The following is an 18,699-nucleotide window of genomic DNA, read 5'->3' on the forward strand; positions in this document are numbered from 1 at the left end:
GGTGCCTCACATTCAGTGCTGCAGGAGAATGAGATATTGACATATTTAGGTGTAGCTCTCATAATTTCATCCAACTCAAAAGAATGACGGAAACACTCCTGGGTACCGTGAAAACACCTGGGGACAGGAGAGAAAATGATCATTCTTTCCAATCTCCTTCGCACCTTTGGATTTCTTATAGCCAAGGACACGCATTTCTTGTGGTGACTGAAGAGGGTGGGAACAACTGTCAAACCTGAAAAGTCAAGACCTGAAACTCATTTTTTAAGATCTCAGTAGAGGAGAATGATGGGAGAAAGTTAACCAGTAATTTCTGCCCATTAGATATGCAGGGATAATTAAGAGAAATGAATGCTTAAAAAAATCCTTTCTTAACTCTTTAATAGTTGAATTCCTTCATTTTAATAACATTGCCATTTGTAATTATAGGAGTGTTGAAATTTTGTTTCCCCTTTCTGAATCCTGAGTGTCATCTGAGAGAAGATAAAAGCTTTTAAATGCAAACATATAAAAAAGTGGGAAAGCCTGGTACTTCTCATATTATTTTCAAAAATCAACATAGTACCTGAAATAAAGGGAAAAAAACAACCTATGTTTCAAATATAGATAGCACCATGCCCCCAGGCTCTTCTCAATCTGCCAAAATAATGGGATGGTTTCCAGGAATTCATTAATCCTGTCAAAAAATATTTACTGAGAAGCCAGTGAGCAATGATGTATGCAGGGAGCTGGGAGGGGGTGGGGTGAGCATGAGGTACAAGTATAAATTAGATGCCAAACCTGCCTGTGAGGACCTCACCGTCTACAAGAAGAGAGGCCATTATTTTCAACCTTAAGCTAAAATCATTTGTGTATGAGTCACAAAAAGTAGAGCTAAGTATTACAGGTATCCAGAGTTGGGAGAAATTGCATTTTATATGGAAGAATTAGGGAGCAATTTTAAAAGTAAATATAATTCACTTTGCCCAGAAAAATGAGAAATCTTTGGACATGGATGGTATCCATGGTAGAAGGATGTCTCCCTTAAAAGAGACAGCATGAGCAAGGACATGAGAAAAGAAAGCACAGTAGAGCAATGAATCATTCTGTTCACCTGAATAGAGGGCAAAATAGTAACTGGGAAGACAGAAAGACTGGGGATTTATAGTATGTGGTAAACTAAATATTGGCCAGCTAAAGCTGTCTGCACCCCTAATCCCTGGGGTTTGTGAATGTTGCCATATATGGCAAAATAGACTTTGCATATTGTGATTAAGTATAGAATCTTGAATTATGCTATATTTCTCAGCTGGGTTCAGTGTAATCACAAGGGTCCTTATAAGTGAGAGAGAGAGGAAAGCCGGAGACAATGGCGTGGAGAGGGAAGCAGAGGTCAGAGTGATACCAGGAAAGCTCAGGAGCCAAGGAGTGCGGGGAGCTTCTAGAAACTGGACAGGGCAGAGGAGCTGAGTCTCCCCCGGAGCCTTCAGAAGCAATCAGCCCCGCTGCTTTTATTTTATTTTAGATGTTTGACCTCCAGAACATTAAGATAATTAATCTGTGTTGTTTTAAGCCACTCTGTAAGTAGTTTGTCACAGCAGCAATGGGAAACTAATACTTTGTACCACGTTACAGGATCAATAACAGCTTGTCTAACCCTTCTTTGGGGCCCCGCAACTGTTATTGATTCTTTGATTACAACATTTACACTGTACTTTTATTTTAAAGTATACTTACTTATCTCCTCTGAGTTATCAAGAGGATAAAAGTTTTATTAACAAGATAAAAAAATTCAGAAGGAAGAAAAGATTTGAGAACAACATGCTAAATTCTTTGTGAACACAGTATATCTGAATGTCAGTGGGTCAACACCGTGAGTGGACAGTGAGATATGGAAATCCGTGTCTCCTTAAAGATGCATAATTCTCAGAAACAATTACTAAGATTTATTATTATGGCTCATAAAATGGATTCATTAAAGTGTGGCTGTTGACCACTGAGAAAATTTTAGAGATATAAATTCATGAGAAGGAAATTATCTATCTACCTATCTACCTATCTATCTATCTTTGTATGTATATATTTATTTATTTATTAGGGATTTTATTTATTTATTTTTAGAGAGAGGGGAAGGGAAGAAGAAAGAAAGGGAGAGTAACATCAATGTATGGTTGCCTCTCGTGCGCCCCCACTGAGGACATGGCCTTCAACACAGGCATGTGCCTTGATTGGGAATCGAACCAGCAACCCTTTGGTTTGCAGGCTGGTGCTCAATCCACTGAGCTACACCAGCCAGGGTGGAATTGTTTATTTAATCAGGATATTTTGACATAGGTTATTGGAAGAAATTATTTTACAGTAATTTTAACAAAAATGTCATCCTTTAGAGTAGCTTGTGATTATCCAACACGAAGTACAAGACAACCTACCATAGAACGAAATCAGGGATGAAGATAGAATATTTTTTTCTAAGGAAAAATACCTCACCCATAAGTTCCTTGGTTTCTGAACTATCTTAATGAGACATTATTAATCCTTCAACTACACAAGTATTTCTGAATACCAACCAGTACAAGGCAGGGTTTTTTATTCACCTTTTACCTAACACAGTCCTTGCCTTTGAGAAGCTCACTATCTCCTCTCCATGCAAAGCTGTGTACTTTCGCAAAGCACTACATAATGACAGAGTTACTATATTAGTTTCTCCCCAAGGGTATGTAAGTTGTAAATCTCCCAAAAGTATCCACACATATGTGGCCTATCCCTTTCTCATGGTGGGCTGCTAGGGATCATCTCTGTGTGCCCTGGAAACTGAGGAAGCTGGTGGCTGGGGTGCAGAGCTGTCACATAGTAAGGGAACCGGTAAAGGAGGCTCAATGCGAGGACAACCTTCACCTCTATCCAGCCCTGGGTTGGCCCAGATGAGCACTGTTTCAGGCATTTTATTGCTGCATTGCTTTTGCAAAAATATAGCCTGGTCCGCACAGTGGGGTGCGCTCTATCAGCAGAAATGCCATGATGTTTGGCCAGGAAGCAGAAATTTCTGGGGCAATAGGGGCACTCACTGCAGCCTCCTGAAGTGCAAACCACTAGATCAACCAAACGAGTGAAGGCAGGGCAGGATTTAAACCTTCAGCAGCCCTACACATGCAAAAGACAATGGCGTGGCCCTCTCCAGGCCAGGGCTGAAAGCTCCAGGGAACTGCTTTCACATGGCATTCTCTAAACGGGGCCTCCGCAGCTGGACCTGCTGTTATGTGATCAGTGACTCCTGAAGCTATATGACAAGAAGGAAGACCTCCACCCTGGATAATTCTCACACACACTTCTTTAATTATAAAAGATGTGTAATAGATTCTCTCCAAAATCTATATTCCCCATAATATGTACTTGGTTGCCTTTTTAATAAATATACCAAGCGTTTTCCAAAAACACTTTTTTGGAACATCCGGTTTTTTTTGATACCTGAAGCACATGTGAACTGATGCATACTTCTTTAAGTAACTAAAAAGTAAAATGAGCCAAATGTTGCTAAAAGCCATTGTAAAACACAGCGTTCCCTTTCCTGACTTTTTAATGAAAGGATGCTGAACATAATTTAAACTTTTAAAAAATGATGACATAGTTTTATTATTGTGAATGGTAATTATTCCATGGTGCAGTGAGTCGGGGAGAAGCTTAGGGATTTTTGTTGTATATGGAGCTTCTGGTCTACACATGCAGTGGCCTCGCTGCCTTTTCAGTATTTAAATGTTGAGTCAGCTGTTCATAAATTTTCTCTGGCCTTTGTCAATGGCATGATGTTTCCTTCTTTTAGTACACTTGTTGTTGTTAGGCTCCTTCCATCATCTCCTAGCAATCACGCAGGATATTTTCAATGTGTCAACGCTCAGGGAAATGACCTTGCCCTGGGGTATTCGACGGAAGGTCGCCAAATGTTAAAATGCCACAATGCACTCTGGCTCTTGTGAAAATGCTGATTTTGAGTCAGAAGTTCTGGAACAGGAACGAAAAGTCTGTGTTTCTAACCAGCACCCAGGTGATACCCCTGCTGCCCATTCTCAGGAACGCTTTGAACAATGAGATATTAGATAATTACGTCATTTTCAGTACTGTGTCTAAACTAAAGGTAAGCTAGTTCTGAGGGAAGGAATACGTTTTAAACATTTATAATATGGATTTTAAATTTATCTCCAAACAAGTTTCCTTATTAATATGCCTATCCCCTGACCACACCACCCCAAACATCTCTCACTTCTGTATACTAACATAGAACCTAATGTCTGTCTTTCTTTTATGGGACCTACATCTTTAGAAACTGTTGTTATTTAGAAATGTCAAGTACTAAATCAGAATAGGAACAGAGTCTTACATATCTGTGTAGTCATTAAAACTATATCTTGTTCAAAATTTTTTTTTCAGTAAACATAGAGATTGAAAAAATTAAGAACGGTAAGGCTCGTCCTATTTAATTTCAGCTTCTTTATTGTAATAAACGGTCAGAAAGTAAATCTGAAAGAAATGCTTCCTATACCAGAAAAGAACTCAGACAAGTAAAGAGGAAGTGAAGCAATATTATAACCCAACACACCCAAGTCAAGTTCTAGTAAACTGTTAAGAAAGGCTATTTGTTCTCAGAGTTCCTCCCTCTTTGTGCCATATATAACCCCTACCTGGTTTACCCTGTCCCACACTCACACCTACGAGAACAAACGTGCACACACAGGCACAAATCTGAACATATATCACCTGCATATTCTTTAACTTCCAAAACATTTTCTGAAGAGTCTGGGGTTACTTTACACTAAAATGCACATGGCTGACTGTAGCTTAAAGTGCTATTTCTTACCCCCATCCTAACGGGGGTTTGAATGTTTTCACAGAAATCAAACTCAACATGTAATAGAATGAAGCCATTAAAGAAGACTTTGGGCTTTTAATTATAAAGCAAAAGACAGATTTCAATAGAGACCCTCTCAGTGCTCCTACCTTCTCCTGAGTAATTGCTAACCCACAGCTCTCTTGCAAAGATTCTCCACAGTGATAAATGGCTGCTAACCTGATATGAGAAACCAATGTGCAGAGAAAATCCCCACTAGGAGTTTGAGCTATAGGACCAGTAAAGGCTAGAGCAGGACAAACACAAAAATCAATTTGGCAGCTCATTTGGATCTACATTGTACTTCTTTCCAAGGGCAGACAGGATTTATTGTCTAGTTGGGAAATAATAAAACAAAAATCCCAATTTCTATTAAACATCCATGTAATGAAAAGAAATGAAAATTGTCCAACTCTAGATGATTCAAATACCTAAGCAACAGCATCCATGAAAGCAGACATCAGCTAGCTTTTGAGTTAATATGATTCAATTCCATTTTATTAACTTAATCTATCATGCCAATCTGCAACTTATCCACACCTGTAATTAAATTAGTGTTTACCTCCATGGAATTCTGAATGGAATCAGTAACAAGCACTGAGAAGGAAAAGGTTAGGCATAAAATAGGACATGCAACATGATTCAGAGAGATTTCTATGACGCCCCTCTATCAATATATTCCTAAATAATAGAGAATAAGAATAAAAGAACTCTAGATGATATTCTACAGAGTCTACAGGTATTTCTCTTAATCACAGGATATTAATGTGATGAAACACACACCAAGGGGCAAGAACCGGCTTTTCCTGACCCCACAGATTGCTCACTGTGCATATGACATTCAGAAATCTGACCCCAAAGCTGGCAAGCAGGACACTGGAGCTACAGCGAATTCTGTGGAATTCTGGTGGAACATGCTGCAGAGAGCTACAAAATGAAATTTCTACCTTTGCTTTCTTGGTCACTCAGAGGCCGCTCATTTGTGAAAATCAGACAATAGAATCTCGATTTCAGATAAGATAAAAGTCATAAAATTGTTATTTTCTCCCCACGACAAAACAAATTCAGCAAGTCAGCACATCTTGCTGAAAATGAAAGAGAGAAGATGCACTTGGCAGTGTCTTACAAATCACAGACCACAGTCCTGATAAACCCAGACTTTTGAATCAAAGGGAACTGGCTTTGAGCGCCAGGCTGAGAAATCAAGGCCACACTGCTTAATAGGTCTAACTTCAGCATCCTCATCACAAACTGGGTGGGGTGGGGGGTGGGGGTGGTAACACCTTATAGAGAGGTTATGGGATGAATGAAATAATATTTATGAGTTGTTTAGCAAAACGGCCACTCAATAAACAGTATTTATTACCACTTCATGGAAAGCAATCTATATTCAAGCATACACTTTATGGTTCCTTTCACCTTGTCTGAAAATTAAGGAGATGAATTAGATGCATACTAAAATTATATACCAGAGGCTTAAATATGTAAAGCACTTAGAGGCTACTCTAGAAGAGTAAGTTATTATCACAGAGAGATGTATAATGCGATAGCAAGATGGACTCTGCCGCCAGATCGTCTTCCCTCATGTCCCTGTTCTCCCTCTGATCACCTGTGTGCTTGGAAAGTCCCTTGAACTCTCTGCCTCAGTTTCTTCATCTATATAATAGTACAGATAATAATAGTTACATTTACGTATTAGATTGTTGTGAACATCAAATGTTGGTAGATCAAAATAAGATTTTGCATTTATACAATGGAATACCACGCAGCAGAACGAAAGAACAAACTCCTACCTTTTGCTACAGCATGCATGGAACTGGAGAGCAATATGCTAAGTGAAATAAGCCTCTGGTATATATTTTGAAAAACAAATACCATATGATTTTGCCTATAAGAGGAACCTAGCGAACAAAAATAAACCATCCAGCAAAACAGAATGGAAAGGGACTAGCCAAAGAACATGTATGGCAAAGAACACCATGCCCATGGACATGGACAACAGAGTGGGGACTGACTATGGGAGCAGGGGGAGGGAGGCTGGGCAGAGGAGGGCTAAGGGGGGAAATGGGACAACTGTAATAGAATAACAATAAAAAGTTAAAAAGAATTAGCAAAGGAAAAAGAAAAATAAGATATTGGAGCATACCAAATTCTATTTAAGTATGAACATACAATCTTTTTTATTATTCATAATATACATATACTGTTGCCATACACCTTAGAAAGATTTCCAACAATTTCTGATTCCTGGTGTCCAGGACTTTTTGTAATTCCCCTCCCCTTGAGTGTAGAAAGGACCTGTGACTGGCTTAAGGCTAATGAAAAAATGCCACACTCTTGATTACCTTATATTATAAAGATTTAGTCTTAGGAGACTGAAGTGAGAGACTCTCCCGCTGACCTTGAAAACGTCAGCTGCTATGATACAAACTGCCTATGGAAAGGGCTCCATGGCTGTGAACAGCAGGTGGCCTCTCAGGAATCAGCCAAGCCAACACAGTGATTGCGTTCATTCCTATGAAAGCCTGAGCAGAGTTAAATCCGCGCCCATACTCCTGCTCCATGGAAACCATGAGATAATAAATGTGTATTGTTTAACCCTCTAAGGTTGTCATAATTTATTGCACTGCAATAGAAAAGCAGCATACATACCTTCATGTAAAATTCAGAGAAAAGAATGAGAAGACGTGGGAAAGTTTCTTGCTATCAGTGCCCTGCTATCAGTTTTGTGATGTTTGATTGCACTAAGCAATGTAGGTCCAGTGTTAGTTAGTTCCAGGCTGCAAAGGCTCTGCCTGGCCAAATCCATTGGTAAGTCTATTTCAGTAAAATACATAAGGACAGGAAGATCTGGTCTAGATTCCCCTTCTAGGCTCATTTTAGCTTCTGGCCTTCATGAATGGCAAGAGTGTTAGGATGTCAGTGATGTTTCTTTTTCCAGCTTTAGATTTCAGTTCATAATTTTTTACACAATGGTATGAACTACGAAGCCTTTTAGAGAGTGGTAATGAGAGATTGAAATATTTGTTCTTTAATGTAAACATTTAGTAGGTTTTGCTGACAGAGTTCACCCTGCAGATTACTTGCTTTCTGCCTAGTTTCCATCGTCCTTCCCTCATTTGTCTGCTCCTCTTTGTCTGCCATTCCAGAGAAATAGAAACCTTTCAGAATTACATCAGAAACAGATAGCATTTCCAGTATTCCCTAAGGAGCTATGGCTAAGAAATATCGACCGATTCTATAAAGTACTTCTAGACATAAAAACATTATGTTATTCCAGATAGAATATCAAAGATGGGATGTTTTGCTTCCCCCTGACTTAGCAAATGTTCTCTTTCATTTAAAAATATTTCTTGACAAAATCTAGTTGGAGAGACAGAAATACATAACTTCAATATAATGTAATAAACATCATTTCAAGGTGTAAGAAAACATCTACAGGGGTATGAAAAGGCATGATGCATTTGACGAAGGGCAAGGAGAGTACTGCTCTAGTAAAAAGTTTACTTTGGTGGGATGCCAGAGGGAGATAAAAAGAAGATGGAGACGAGAGAGGCAGGGGCCTGGTCAGAGATGGAGTAGGGGTGCACTTTAAGGAGGGCAGTGACAGGGTCAGATGGGCATTTTAGTTCCCACCCTGGGCATTAGTAAAGATTTGTGTTTTCATGGCATTTTAGTATAATGAAATATTTATTGCATCCCATAAGCTTTTGTCATCCTGTAATACATTTATTAGTCTCTCAAAACCATATGTAAAAGTTGTCATGTCTGCAAAATACGTGGGAAAATATTTGGTATTCTCTGATGTGGATTTTTACGAGATTTTTTTTTGATAGGTAGATTCCTTTTCTGTTTAAAGGTTGCTATAGTTTTCTTGAGTCTTTTCACTATTCCCTGTTTATGCTATTAGGCACATCAAAATATTAAGACTTGCAAAAATGAGGGTTTAACATTAAATGTTATATTGTTCATTTAGATTTTTTCCCCTCTGAAAATTCACCGAGTTATGCAAAGGCATCTTCTTCCTTACCTCCCTTCCCTTCAAGTTCACTTCTTGCTATATGCATCTAAAGTGCAAATTAAAATAACTTAGAATTTTTCAAGAAAGACAAAAATAGATGAATACGATAGCTTATATCATTGCTAAAGAGCTGGAAATGTTGTCTAGATTCCACAGATCTGCAGCTCTGATTGTTTAGACATGGCACCCTGAGGGTACCCCAGCTGAGAAAACAGGGGACAGCTTGCTGTCCTACACCCAGGTAATAACCCACAGGGACCAAAATAATAGTAAATGCTTCATGAAACCAGTTTTTTCTTTGTTCACTCTTGATTTTTAAAATTTGCTCATTATTCCTCCTGCAAAGACTAAAATGATAAAGAAATTACCAATCAATAAAATCATGTGCTTATCAAGAACCAGACAATATAATCACCCACTGTGAAAAGTTAGTGGGAAACTGGCAGGAAGGTGCCAACATTTTCTTCAACCAAATGCTTTGTAGAACAAAAACGTGGTATACTGTGGGGAGCAGAAAAGAAGATTATGGTAAAAGACGAGGCAGGCTTTTCTACAAGTGTTAGATCTTGATTCCCAATATTGGAGAGGATGGGAACGCGCTCTACTTCCGAAATGGCTCTAAGTCCTTTCCCCTTTTACCAGCCCGGTGCTTTTCTTCGGGTCATTAATCGGATTACCTACTTGGACAACTGTGAGAACCCACTCACTGGTGTCCATGCCTTCAGATTCCATCCTATTGAATCTATCATCTACTTTTCAATGGCATCGCCTTTCAGAACCCACAACAGGTCACTTCCTGTTAATGCTAAAACCCAACCAAACAACAAAACCCCCACTCTTCCAGAGCTTCCCACCATGCAAGTTTAACTTCTCTTATGGAGTCCCCAATATTGTCTAAATGTCAGCTCTAAATTACTCCCATCCTGGATTCTAACGACCAAGTCTTAGCACCAAATTCTGTAATTCTTTAAACCACTGCACATGTTCACAACCACAGGCCTTTGCTCATGCTGAAGCTTCTGCTTAGGTTGCTTTCCTCCTAATTCTTCACCTGAGGAAAACTTACTCCCCATCCAATGATGGTAACTTTTTAAATCACAGTTTGACTTTTAAGTTTTATTGGAATCTATTTCGCACTATAGAGAGCTTCTTAAAAGTATTACTTACAACTAGCAAATGTAAATTAATGTTGAGTGAAACCGAAATCGCACTTTAGTTTTCCTTTTGCCTCATTAGTAACTAGCAGTGTCCTTCTACCTGACAGATCCTAATGAGTGCTGAGTGCTTACACTCACGAAACTCCTCCCTCCGCCCCCTTTGTCATTGACACTCACACTCTCCATTCTCAGCCCTCCACTCAGTCAGAGGCCAAGTCCTATTGATTCCGCCGTGTTCCCTTTGCCTACACCACTTTCCCACTGCCATTACCCTAGTTTTCATTCCCATTACTGCCTTCTTGAATTACTGCAATTGTCTCTCTAGCAATTACTCAGCTTCCGGTGGCTGCCTTCTTAGATCACTTTACAACCAGCTGGTGAAGTCATGTTTCCAAAGCACAGCTCTACTAATTCCATTCCCTGGCTTGAAAAATATCGATGGCTCTTTAATACCTGCAGGTCCAACCTCTTAGCAGGTTCTCCACCACCTGCATAAGGGGTTATTATTATGTGCCTTTGCAAACTTTTGTTATATTTCCCCCTCTATGCATTCCACATACCACTGTAACCCTGAACCTTTGCATGAATTGTCTCCCTTGATTTTCTAGGTTGTTCATATCTACCTGTTAATATAGCCACCTTTTAAGAAACAGACAAAATACCATGTGCCACAATTAGATACTTTACCTAATCTCAGACATTTTGCTCATAGAGCATATTCATTGAATCACTAAAAATGCACTTATGTAATATAGTGATTCCATTTCACTGTTACTTGTATACAAAATGATCTTCTTTTGATTAAAAACTGTCTGCAGGGATAAATCATATTTTGTTTATCTTTGTTTCTAGGGTTGGGCCATATGCAAAAGATAAGATCCCATAATAGTTTACTAAGCTTGTGGGATAAGACAAAAACCTCTTTATAATCAGACCTGTTAACTATTTGAGGACTAAAACTATTTAGGGAGAGGCTGGATGATCGTTTATAAAGAATACTGAAGGAAATTTCTATCCTAGGAAGGTGGTACAGTTACAGGACCAACTTTAGCTTTCTCTGCTACCAAGGGAAAAAGAACTGAGTACTTGCAATCTAAATATGAGATAGATCTGACACACAAGAAAGGGGTCAAGGCAACCCCTCATTTAGAGTTGTCACAGATGACAACCTGACTTTGTGACTAGCATCTAAAGTTGGGAAGGAGGGGAGTCTTGTGATACTGAGCCTTTTGACTTGTGGAATTTGACATTAACTTCAGTTAGACAGTGTCGGAACTGAACTGAATTGTAGGCTATCCAGTTTTTGTCTGCTGAGAATTGCTTTGTGTGGGGAAAACGCACGTTTGTTGTCATAAGTGAAATGCTGTAGTGAGGGTGTAGTATAGAGAAACAGGAGTTTTCCATTTTAACTTTCTAGCAACTAATTCTGTGCTTTGTTGTGAAACTCGGATGCTCATCCTAAGAGGCCTATCAAAGATCTAATGGAAGACTCCACTTATCTGCTCTAAGTTTGAATAACCATCAACAGGCGAAGAGCAGAGATCATTCCCACATGAAGATACTTACTCTGTGCGTTATGTTTTCCCAAGTATCTAGACATCCTCCAAAGGACAGAATCAGTGTTTTAAAATGATGTTGATCAAACATGAGCTTCCCTAATGGACTTGGAAAAGATGGCATATCCGCTAAACAACTGGAGGGAGGGGGAAACTTTCTACTTCAGACTTGGTTTTCTTTCTGGTCTGCTAATTACACAAAGGATACAAGATCACTCAACACTTCTCCGATATGAACTTCTTCATAATCAATTAATGCCATAAAATACCTCTCTGACCTAGCAAATCACTGTGAGTCAAAAAGCTCAGGATGGTCTCAATTAATAATCCTACAGCTGCCAATTATTTTTTCCCAACGAGTTCAGTGAATAACTAAGAGTTTAGCTGAGAGTCTCCACAGAGAATCTCTACAATCTTTAAACAGCATTGGGGACAACAGCCAAATACATTTGGCCTTGGTGCTAACTTGTGCAGACTTCATGAACTCAGGAAAGTCACCAAGGCCAGGAGAACTACTGTAGTTCCTGGCAATTCTGTGTCACAAGTGGAAGTTTGATGACATGGACAAAATCTCTGCACAAGGGTTTCTTGATAAAGACTTGAGATTAGGAAGAATCACTAGGATGGGCTATAAGAACATTAAAAGGGGGCACTCAGAAATCATCAAGCAAGCCCCCCTCTTTTTTCAAATAAGAAGATTTATATCAAGTATAGAGTTAATTTGTGACGAAGGTCTTCTGACCCTTGACCCTTTGCTGCTGTTTCCCCTGCAACATCTGTCTCCATGCGGATCCACCCTTCCTCATATAGAGACCTCAGAATCAGCAAACAAATTCCAAAAAGTAGGGACTATTTGTTAGTAACAGAAAAATCTTTAGATCTTTAATTTAGAGTCATTAGTAGGCTAGGATTGAGTTCAAATTCTCCAATTTCGGTAAATCATATGAGGACATGGTAATGCAGAGCCCCAAAGCATAAAAAGCAACTTGTTTGAAATTTATTTGCTAGAAGGGAACACCCCACCTCGGTTTTAATGAATTTCAGAGCAGATACAAGATATCCTCGGTGGCTTTCATATCAGTTGCCTTCACAAACTTCTTCCTTTAGAAAAGCAAAAATGCTTTCAGGAATTTTATGTCTGCATGGAGAAAATTGCTATTGCATACCATTAGCATATTTGCTAAGATTTGTCATTACTTTTGGTAATTAAAATGGTACAAAGAGAGAGACATACTCAATTCAAGAACATTACACAGTACAGTAATATAAACATAATGGTCGGCTGACAATTATTAAAATACACCAAATTCTTCTTTACAGCAAAAGTATTCACCAGAGTAGCTTCTGAATAAGATCACTGCAGTGCTTTCTATTTAAATGTGTTTCTGTACAGAAAATTATAATTACATTTGCATAACTACTATAATCAATCTAGAATTATGCCTCAATTTTTTTTATTTTCCAAATCACTATTCTTTCTACGACATCAGGAGATCTGAGGCATAATCTGAGTTTGTGGACCACAATTTTAATTTGTAATAGGATTAAATATATTTTTGTACCTTCTTTACACAAATCTGTCATTTTAGGGACATATAAGCAATACAATTACATTGCATAATTTGTTTACTTCCATGTTGAAAAATAGGTTTTAATTTACCAAATCCATTTTTCATAAAACAAAATAAACACACAAATAAAAAAAACCCATCCAAAACCACAAAAGGAAAAAACCAAATGATATTTGGGCAAAACACAGTTCCAGTGAAGTCAAGCATTCATTCATCTCTCCATTCAGATGCCCTGTACTTACTGAGATTAGCTGGGATGGCTGAGCTAACTTCTGTCCCATCTCGGAACTACTGGCTACCAAACCCCAAAGATTTCTTTTGAATGTTCCTCTTTATTTCTGATGAAGTCAACAGGCTTTCTTGGGACCTGACATTACAAGCATCTCTATTTTTTTTTTTTTAATTCAAGTCAGATCAGATAAACACAGTTAGCAGCCCTAAAAATATTAGGCTGCATCCGGTCTTCTAGAGCCATGGGGCAGGACGCTATCTCTGTGAGAACTTCCTGTGAGCTCCGTCTTCTGACAAACCAGCTGATAATGTGAGGCTCCCACAGACACCATCCACGTGGTTCTTGTCTCCGGAGGGCAGAGACAGAGGCAGGGTGGCCCCCCAGGGCATGAGGTATTCCAAAACCCAGTTTGTCTCGGGTGATGCTGCATAGCGTATTTGGTTACCAGCCTCAGCTTCTCGAGGGAATCACATCTCTAAGGGTCAGACCAGCATACGATAAATTCGCAATAGCGCAGACAATATATATGTCCGAAAAGGCCCAAGAGGGAGCCACTACAAAAAGAGACCTTAAAGCACTTCTCTAGCACAGGATTTCAAAGTGCTTTCCAAGCGAAAAGATGTTAAAACTAACTCAATCTTTTCAAACTTTTCTGTTTTGGAAGGTTAGGAGCTTTGCTAAAATTTGCACAAGGAACTGTTTTAATGACCAATTAATTTAGATTGGCAGGCACACAGGAATAAACAGGTTCGGTGTGTGGGTACCCAAAGGATTAGGTATTGACTTTAGGACAGAAATTAAAATAAGCTGAGGACAAACATTAAATCAGCAGTGGAATTTTACTATTACTTAATGGTGTACTCCATGGTTTGTTTATATGCACAGGTAATGCCTACCTAGAAAAAAATTGGTCCCCAGCAGGTAACTAGACTGATATTTACATAATTTTATAAAAATACGTCTCTGCCTCATTACTTAGAGGCCAGTGAAATTGCCAGCCTTAGAAAGCCTAGAGAGCTCTAGGTGTGAGCTCACCTTTATTTGGAAGGTGTATGACTCCAAAATAGCGATGGTTCCATGAGTCCCTTCCTTTAAACCGAGTGGGAACATTTATTCTAAAAGCTAATAGTCCAAGATGCAGGCCAAGAATCATAGAGTATTGGAGGTGGGTTGATATTAAGTATGTCCTACTTTGGTTTATACTTATATTTTTCTACTCTAATTTTATTTACATGCAAATTGAAGTTCAAAAGTATTTTTTCTAGTCATGATCACAAGCTAACTAAGGTATAACTGGGCCTAGAATTGGGTCACTTTCCATTCCATGACACTGAATTTGAAGAAATGAACACACATTGTCGATATAAGTCAGTCATGCATAGAATAGTCCAGGGTCAACAAGAGTAGAAAATAACAGAAAAGTGGCATTTTTCTATTCCTAAATGTGTCCTGGCATTCTCCTTCTAGCTTCATGTGGTTGGTGAAAACTACACTAGTCAATGAATGACCTAGAATATTTTGTGGAGCAGACCATCCATGTCCTGATTAAAACAGGGGTATGAATTACTAGAAGAGCAAAAGCAAAAATACATACGTACGTACGTACGTGCATGTACATAAATGGCCCAAACTGGTTTTCAAGGCTATGCAGACTTGCTCAGTGTTAGAAAAGGCACACAGGAGGAAGACAGGTTGTCTTCACAGGGCAGCATCTTGCTAGTTGAAGATTATGGATTTACTCTTCACAAAGTAAGCTAGGAGTTAAATTTCCTCAATTTTTTTCATTAGCTATCTTGTTATAGATGAGACACATGAATGTTAAATAACTTGCCCAATGCTGAAGAATTAATAAGCAAGCAGTAAAGCCTGTTCATGAGCTCCGGACACTTGATTCTAGAGCCAGCATGCTTAATCACTACTATCATTTTCTCATAATCTTTCTAGGCAAGAATCTAGAATGAAGCCCTATTAAAAAATTTAAAATAACCCAATGTAATAGTCTTCATTTTAGCTTAAATATTAAAAATGGCTAGACTTCTTTATTTTAAGTAATAATATCATAGCTGATACAGTCGAGACTCCTGTCTCCTGCTTTGCAGTTTATCCGGGGCCTGACTTTCTAGTCTAATGCTATTTCAGCGATTGTTCTACATGTTAAAGAGATGCTGTTTAGCTGACCTTAAGTTGACCTCAGAGCAGCTATTATCTGTCTCTTTCTCTTCATTTCTTCCAGACTTTGGCTGTGTAGGGAGAATAAAAGGCCCTTGCTTTTCCACCTCTATTTTTTAAAATGCAATTACTACAGCATATATTTTACCTCTCAAGTGTTCCTAGGCTACGCAGTATGTTTAACTGTCCTAGCAAGAGGGGCCGGTCCACCTGCGCACCTCCTGATCAGAGCCGCTCTGTTTTCCTTTAATGATGTGCAGAGAAAGGAGAAAGAATGCTAGGAGGGAAAAAAGGATCTGACCTTTCTTTGATGTGGGAGTTTTGCAATCATATAGTGAGACCTCCTCTGAGCTAGTCTCACTCTAGGCAGGCAGGGGGCTGTGGCTGGAGTAAGGAGAAAGAAATGGGAATAGCTTAGAGGTGATAATAAATGGTCAAAGGCTCCCCTCTGCTAAAAAGGTACACAGAGATTGCTGTTGCAGGAAAAAGCCCTGGGCTAGGGAAAAGAGCGCCTGACCCCGTGCGTGGTGGCCTCTCTTCTCCCATCTGTATAATATTTAGGACAGGCCTTTTTATTGATAATGTTCCATGGATCAGTAATAATAAATGAAGAACAAAGATGGGTTGGTCGGGTCCATTTACTATTTTAAACCATTAAAAATCAAAGAAAAGGCAGCAGGTGAAAAAAAAATCATAGATTGATATGGCCCAAAGCACACTGATTATCCAAAACACGTTTGGTTTTTTTTGATCCCAGAAACTTCTAGCTGTGAAACTTCAGACTTAACCTAAGATTCTTCTTTCTCATCTATAAAATGGAATAACATGATCTCTCTTACAGGCTTTTGTGAGACTTAACTGAGCAGACAACATTTCCAACATTATGAGGCACAATAAAGGCACTCAATAAGTATCCATTGGTTAAATAGGTGCCTAGAATTTCCAAAAGTAATGGTGCACTGAGATTTTTAGTTGCCCTTCCCTTCCTGGAGTTTTACTGAGCATGGAACAAATGTGAGGGTCATTTGTATTTTAAGGAGACCCATGGCCTAAAAGGAAAGTAAAGCCTAATGTCATTCAAAGGACTAAGGGAAGCAGGTAGATAAAGCTCAGAAAGCTGGGCCATCAATAACAGGAAACAAGAGAAAAAGTAAGAGCCTTAGAGAAATTCCGAGGTTTAAAATATTACTCAAAGAAGGCCAGCTGCTTTTTTCCTACCATCTTAGGGCTTTTCCTTTAAGTAACAGAAGTCAACTAATTTTAAAGTAACAGAAGGAAGTAAAATAGTGTGACTGGCTTACATTTTATTGCCAGTGGCAACGATAGAGTATATATATATGCACATACATATATTCTCCTAATATATATATATAGAGAGAGAGAGAGAGAGAGAGAGAAAGAGACAGACAGACAGACAGACAAAGTCAAAGGCAGTATATCCCCAGGTGCAGAAGCAAGCTTTGATTCTTCTAAGCTACCCTACAATAACTTAAGAGTGCTGGCATTTTTCTCCCTGCCCCACCCCCCTTTAAGACTTAGCAGAGCAATGACGCACAGCACAAAGACAGCCAGGAACTGACACATGAGATTGACAGAGCCCCGTCCACCTTCCACCTTTCAGCCGATTTCCATTCTTATTTTCTCAAGCTTTGGAGATAGAGGGCCGGTCTCAGCTTCCAGAGTTTTAGGTGTCATTCCAGAAACTGACGTTTGTGCAGCATAATTGTGTAAACTTTTAGGCCTGCCATATAATAATCCTTCCCTGCTGTGTGCAGAGCACCCTGGGTCCCTCTGGATGATGGATGTGGAGTGAGTGGGAAGCATTATTATTATTTACGTTTTATAATGTGTCAACTCTATGTCCTCTGCCACAACAGACACTTCTTTCAAATGTGCAGCAACAGTTCCCAAATGAGGCATTGTCAAATATTTTTGAAATGAAAAAGCAAAATTAGCCACAAACTGCCCCCTTGTCTCATTGGAAATAGCCCGGCAACACTACCAGGGAAAATCAATGTTAAATTATAAAAGCTAAAACAAAATAACCTAAAAAATTGGAACGCGCCCTGGGTTCGGAAGAAGTATGCTTTTGTAAATCCCAACAATGGTAATTCTGCTTTCCAATTAAAGTGTAATAGTGAAAGAGCAAACCATCACCCAGAGTCTCCTCAAGAACAATTCAATGAATTCTGCGTTACTTAATAAGAAGTCAAGTTTTCAGTAGGGCTGTTTCCCTGGGTAGAGATTCGAGAAGCAAAGGACACAGGGACTTTTCTTTTCCTCTTTATACTACCCAAACCCAGATACTGTCTGATGGTATATCAATTCATAAAGACGTTTAAGGTTAGAAAGCACACATTTAAGTATACGGGAGAAAACAAATAACAAACGATGGATCCCAAATTTCTGTGTGGGTAAAATTCTTCTGTAACACCAAAGATTTTCTAGGAGCAGTGGGTTTACTCCTGAGAACCCTGAGTTTCCATTAGGTCACGTTAACTCTCGGGAACTCTTTCCAGAACCCCGTTTAGTTAGTGTGATGCTTACATCCTGTGTCCGGATGATGTGATATTGTAAGAGAAGAAGATACCAGTTTAGTGCGGTAGATAATTCGCTACCGCGTTATAAACGTGTAAGGCTGCAGTTTTGATAGCAATGTTGATTGCTTTCCCTTTTAGCAGGAGAGATCACAGGGCCCTACTGTGGAAGCAAAAGTGAACGTCCTTCACCGAACATTTTGGGCCTAGGAGAATCCAGAACAATTAAATGACATGTTCTCATTAACATACTAGTCACAATGTCATTCTCAGTAAGTGCCTCTGGCATATAAGGATGGGCTTGTTCCAGATGCTCTTTTATGGGGCTGGTTTATTTTTCTTTGCCTTGACATTAAGAGCAATGTAGTCAGGAAAAATAGAAGATCTCAATGCCTGTCATATTACCTTTCACATTACCAAAGCTCACTTTTCTCCTGTTCAAAGAGCAAGCAACAATTTCTGGTAATTGGGGGTGGAAACTGGAATATTAAGTGCAAGGGGTCATGAAAATGAATGTGAAGGCAGCAATGGGACCCATTCCAACAATGACTTCATGACAAAAAGGCTGTGACTTCAGCATTTCATTACTGTCTGTATG

The 18,699-nt window shown here is 39.1% G+C and overlaps 1 protein-coding gene across 28 annotated transcripts in view; it reads right to left on the reverse strand.

Moving 5' to 3' along the window:
• Positions 1 to 18,699, reverse strand: part of NRXN1 (neurexin 1) — a 1,091,189-nt gene that overhangs the window by 75,721 nt on the left and 996,769 nt on the right. The window contains exon 1 of one of the 28 annotated variants that reach the window (XM_037047887.1): positions 13,406 to 13,729. The exons of the other annotated variants lie outside the window; for them this stretch is intronic. Coding sequence (XP_036903782.1) covers positions 13,406 to 13,444 — 39 coding nt within the window. The 5' untranslated portion in view covers positions 13,445 to 13,729. Of the gene's footprint in view, positions 1 to 13,405; positions 13,730 to 18,699 lie in introns of those variants that run through there. 28 annotated transcript variants of the gene reach the window in all.

This window comes from Sturnira hondurensis, unplaced genomic scaffold (genome assembly GCF_014824575.4).
Source record: "Sturnira hondurensis isolate 20B ecotype Veracruz unplaced genomic scaffold, ASM1482457v3 Scaffold0006413, whole genome shotgun sequence".
In the NCBI taxonomy this organism is placed as follows: Eukaryota; Metazoa; Chordata; class Mammalia; order Chiroptera; family Phyllostomidae; genus Sturnira; species Sturnira hondurensis.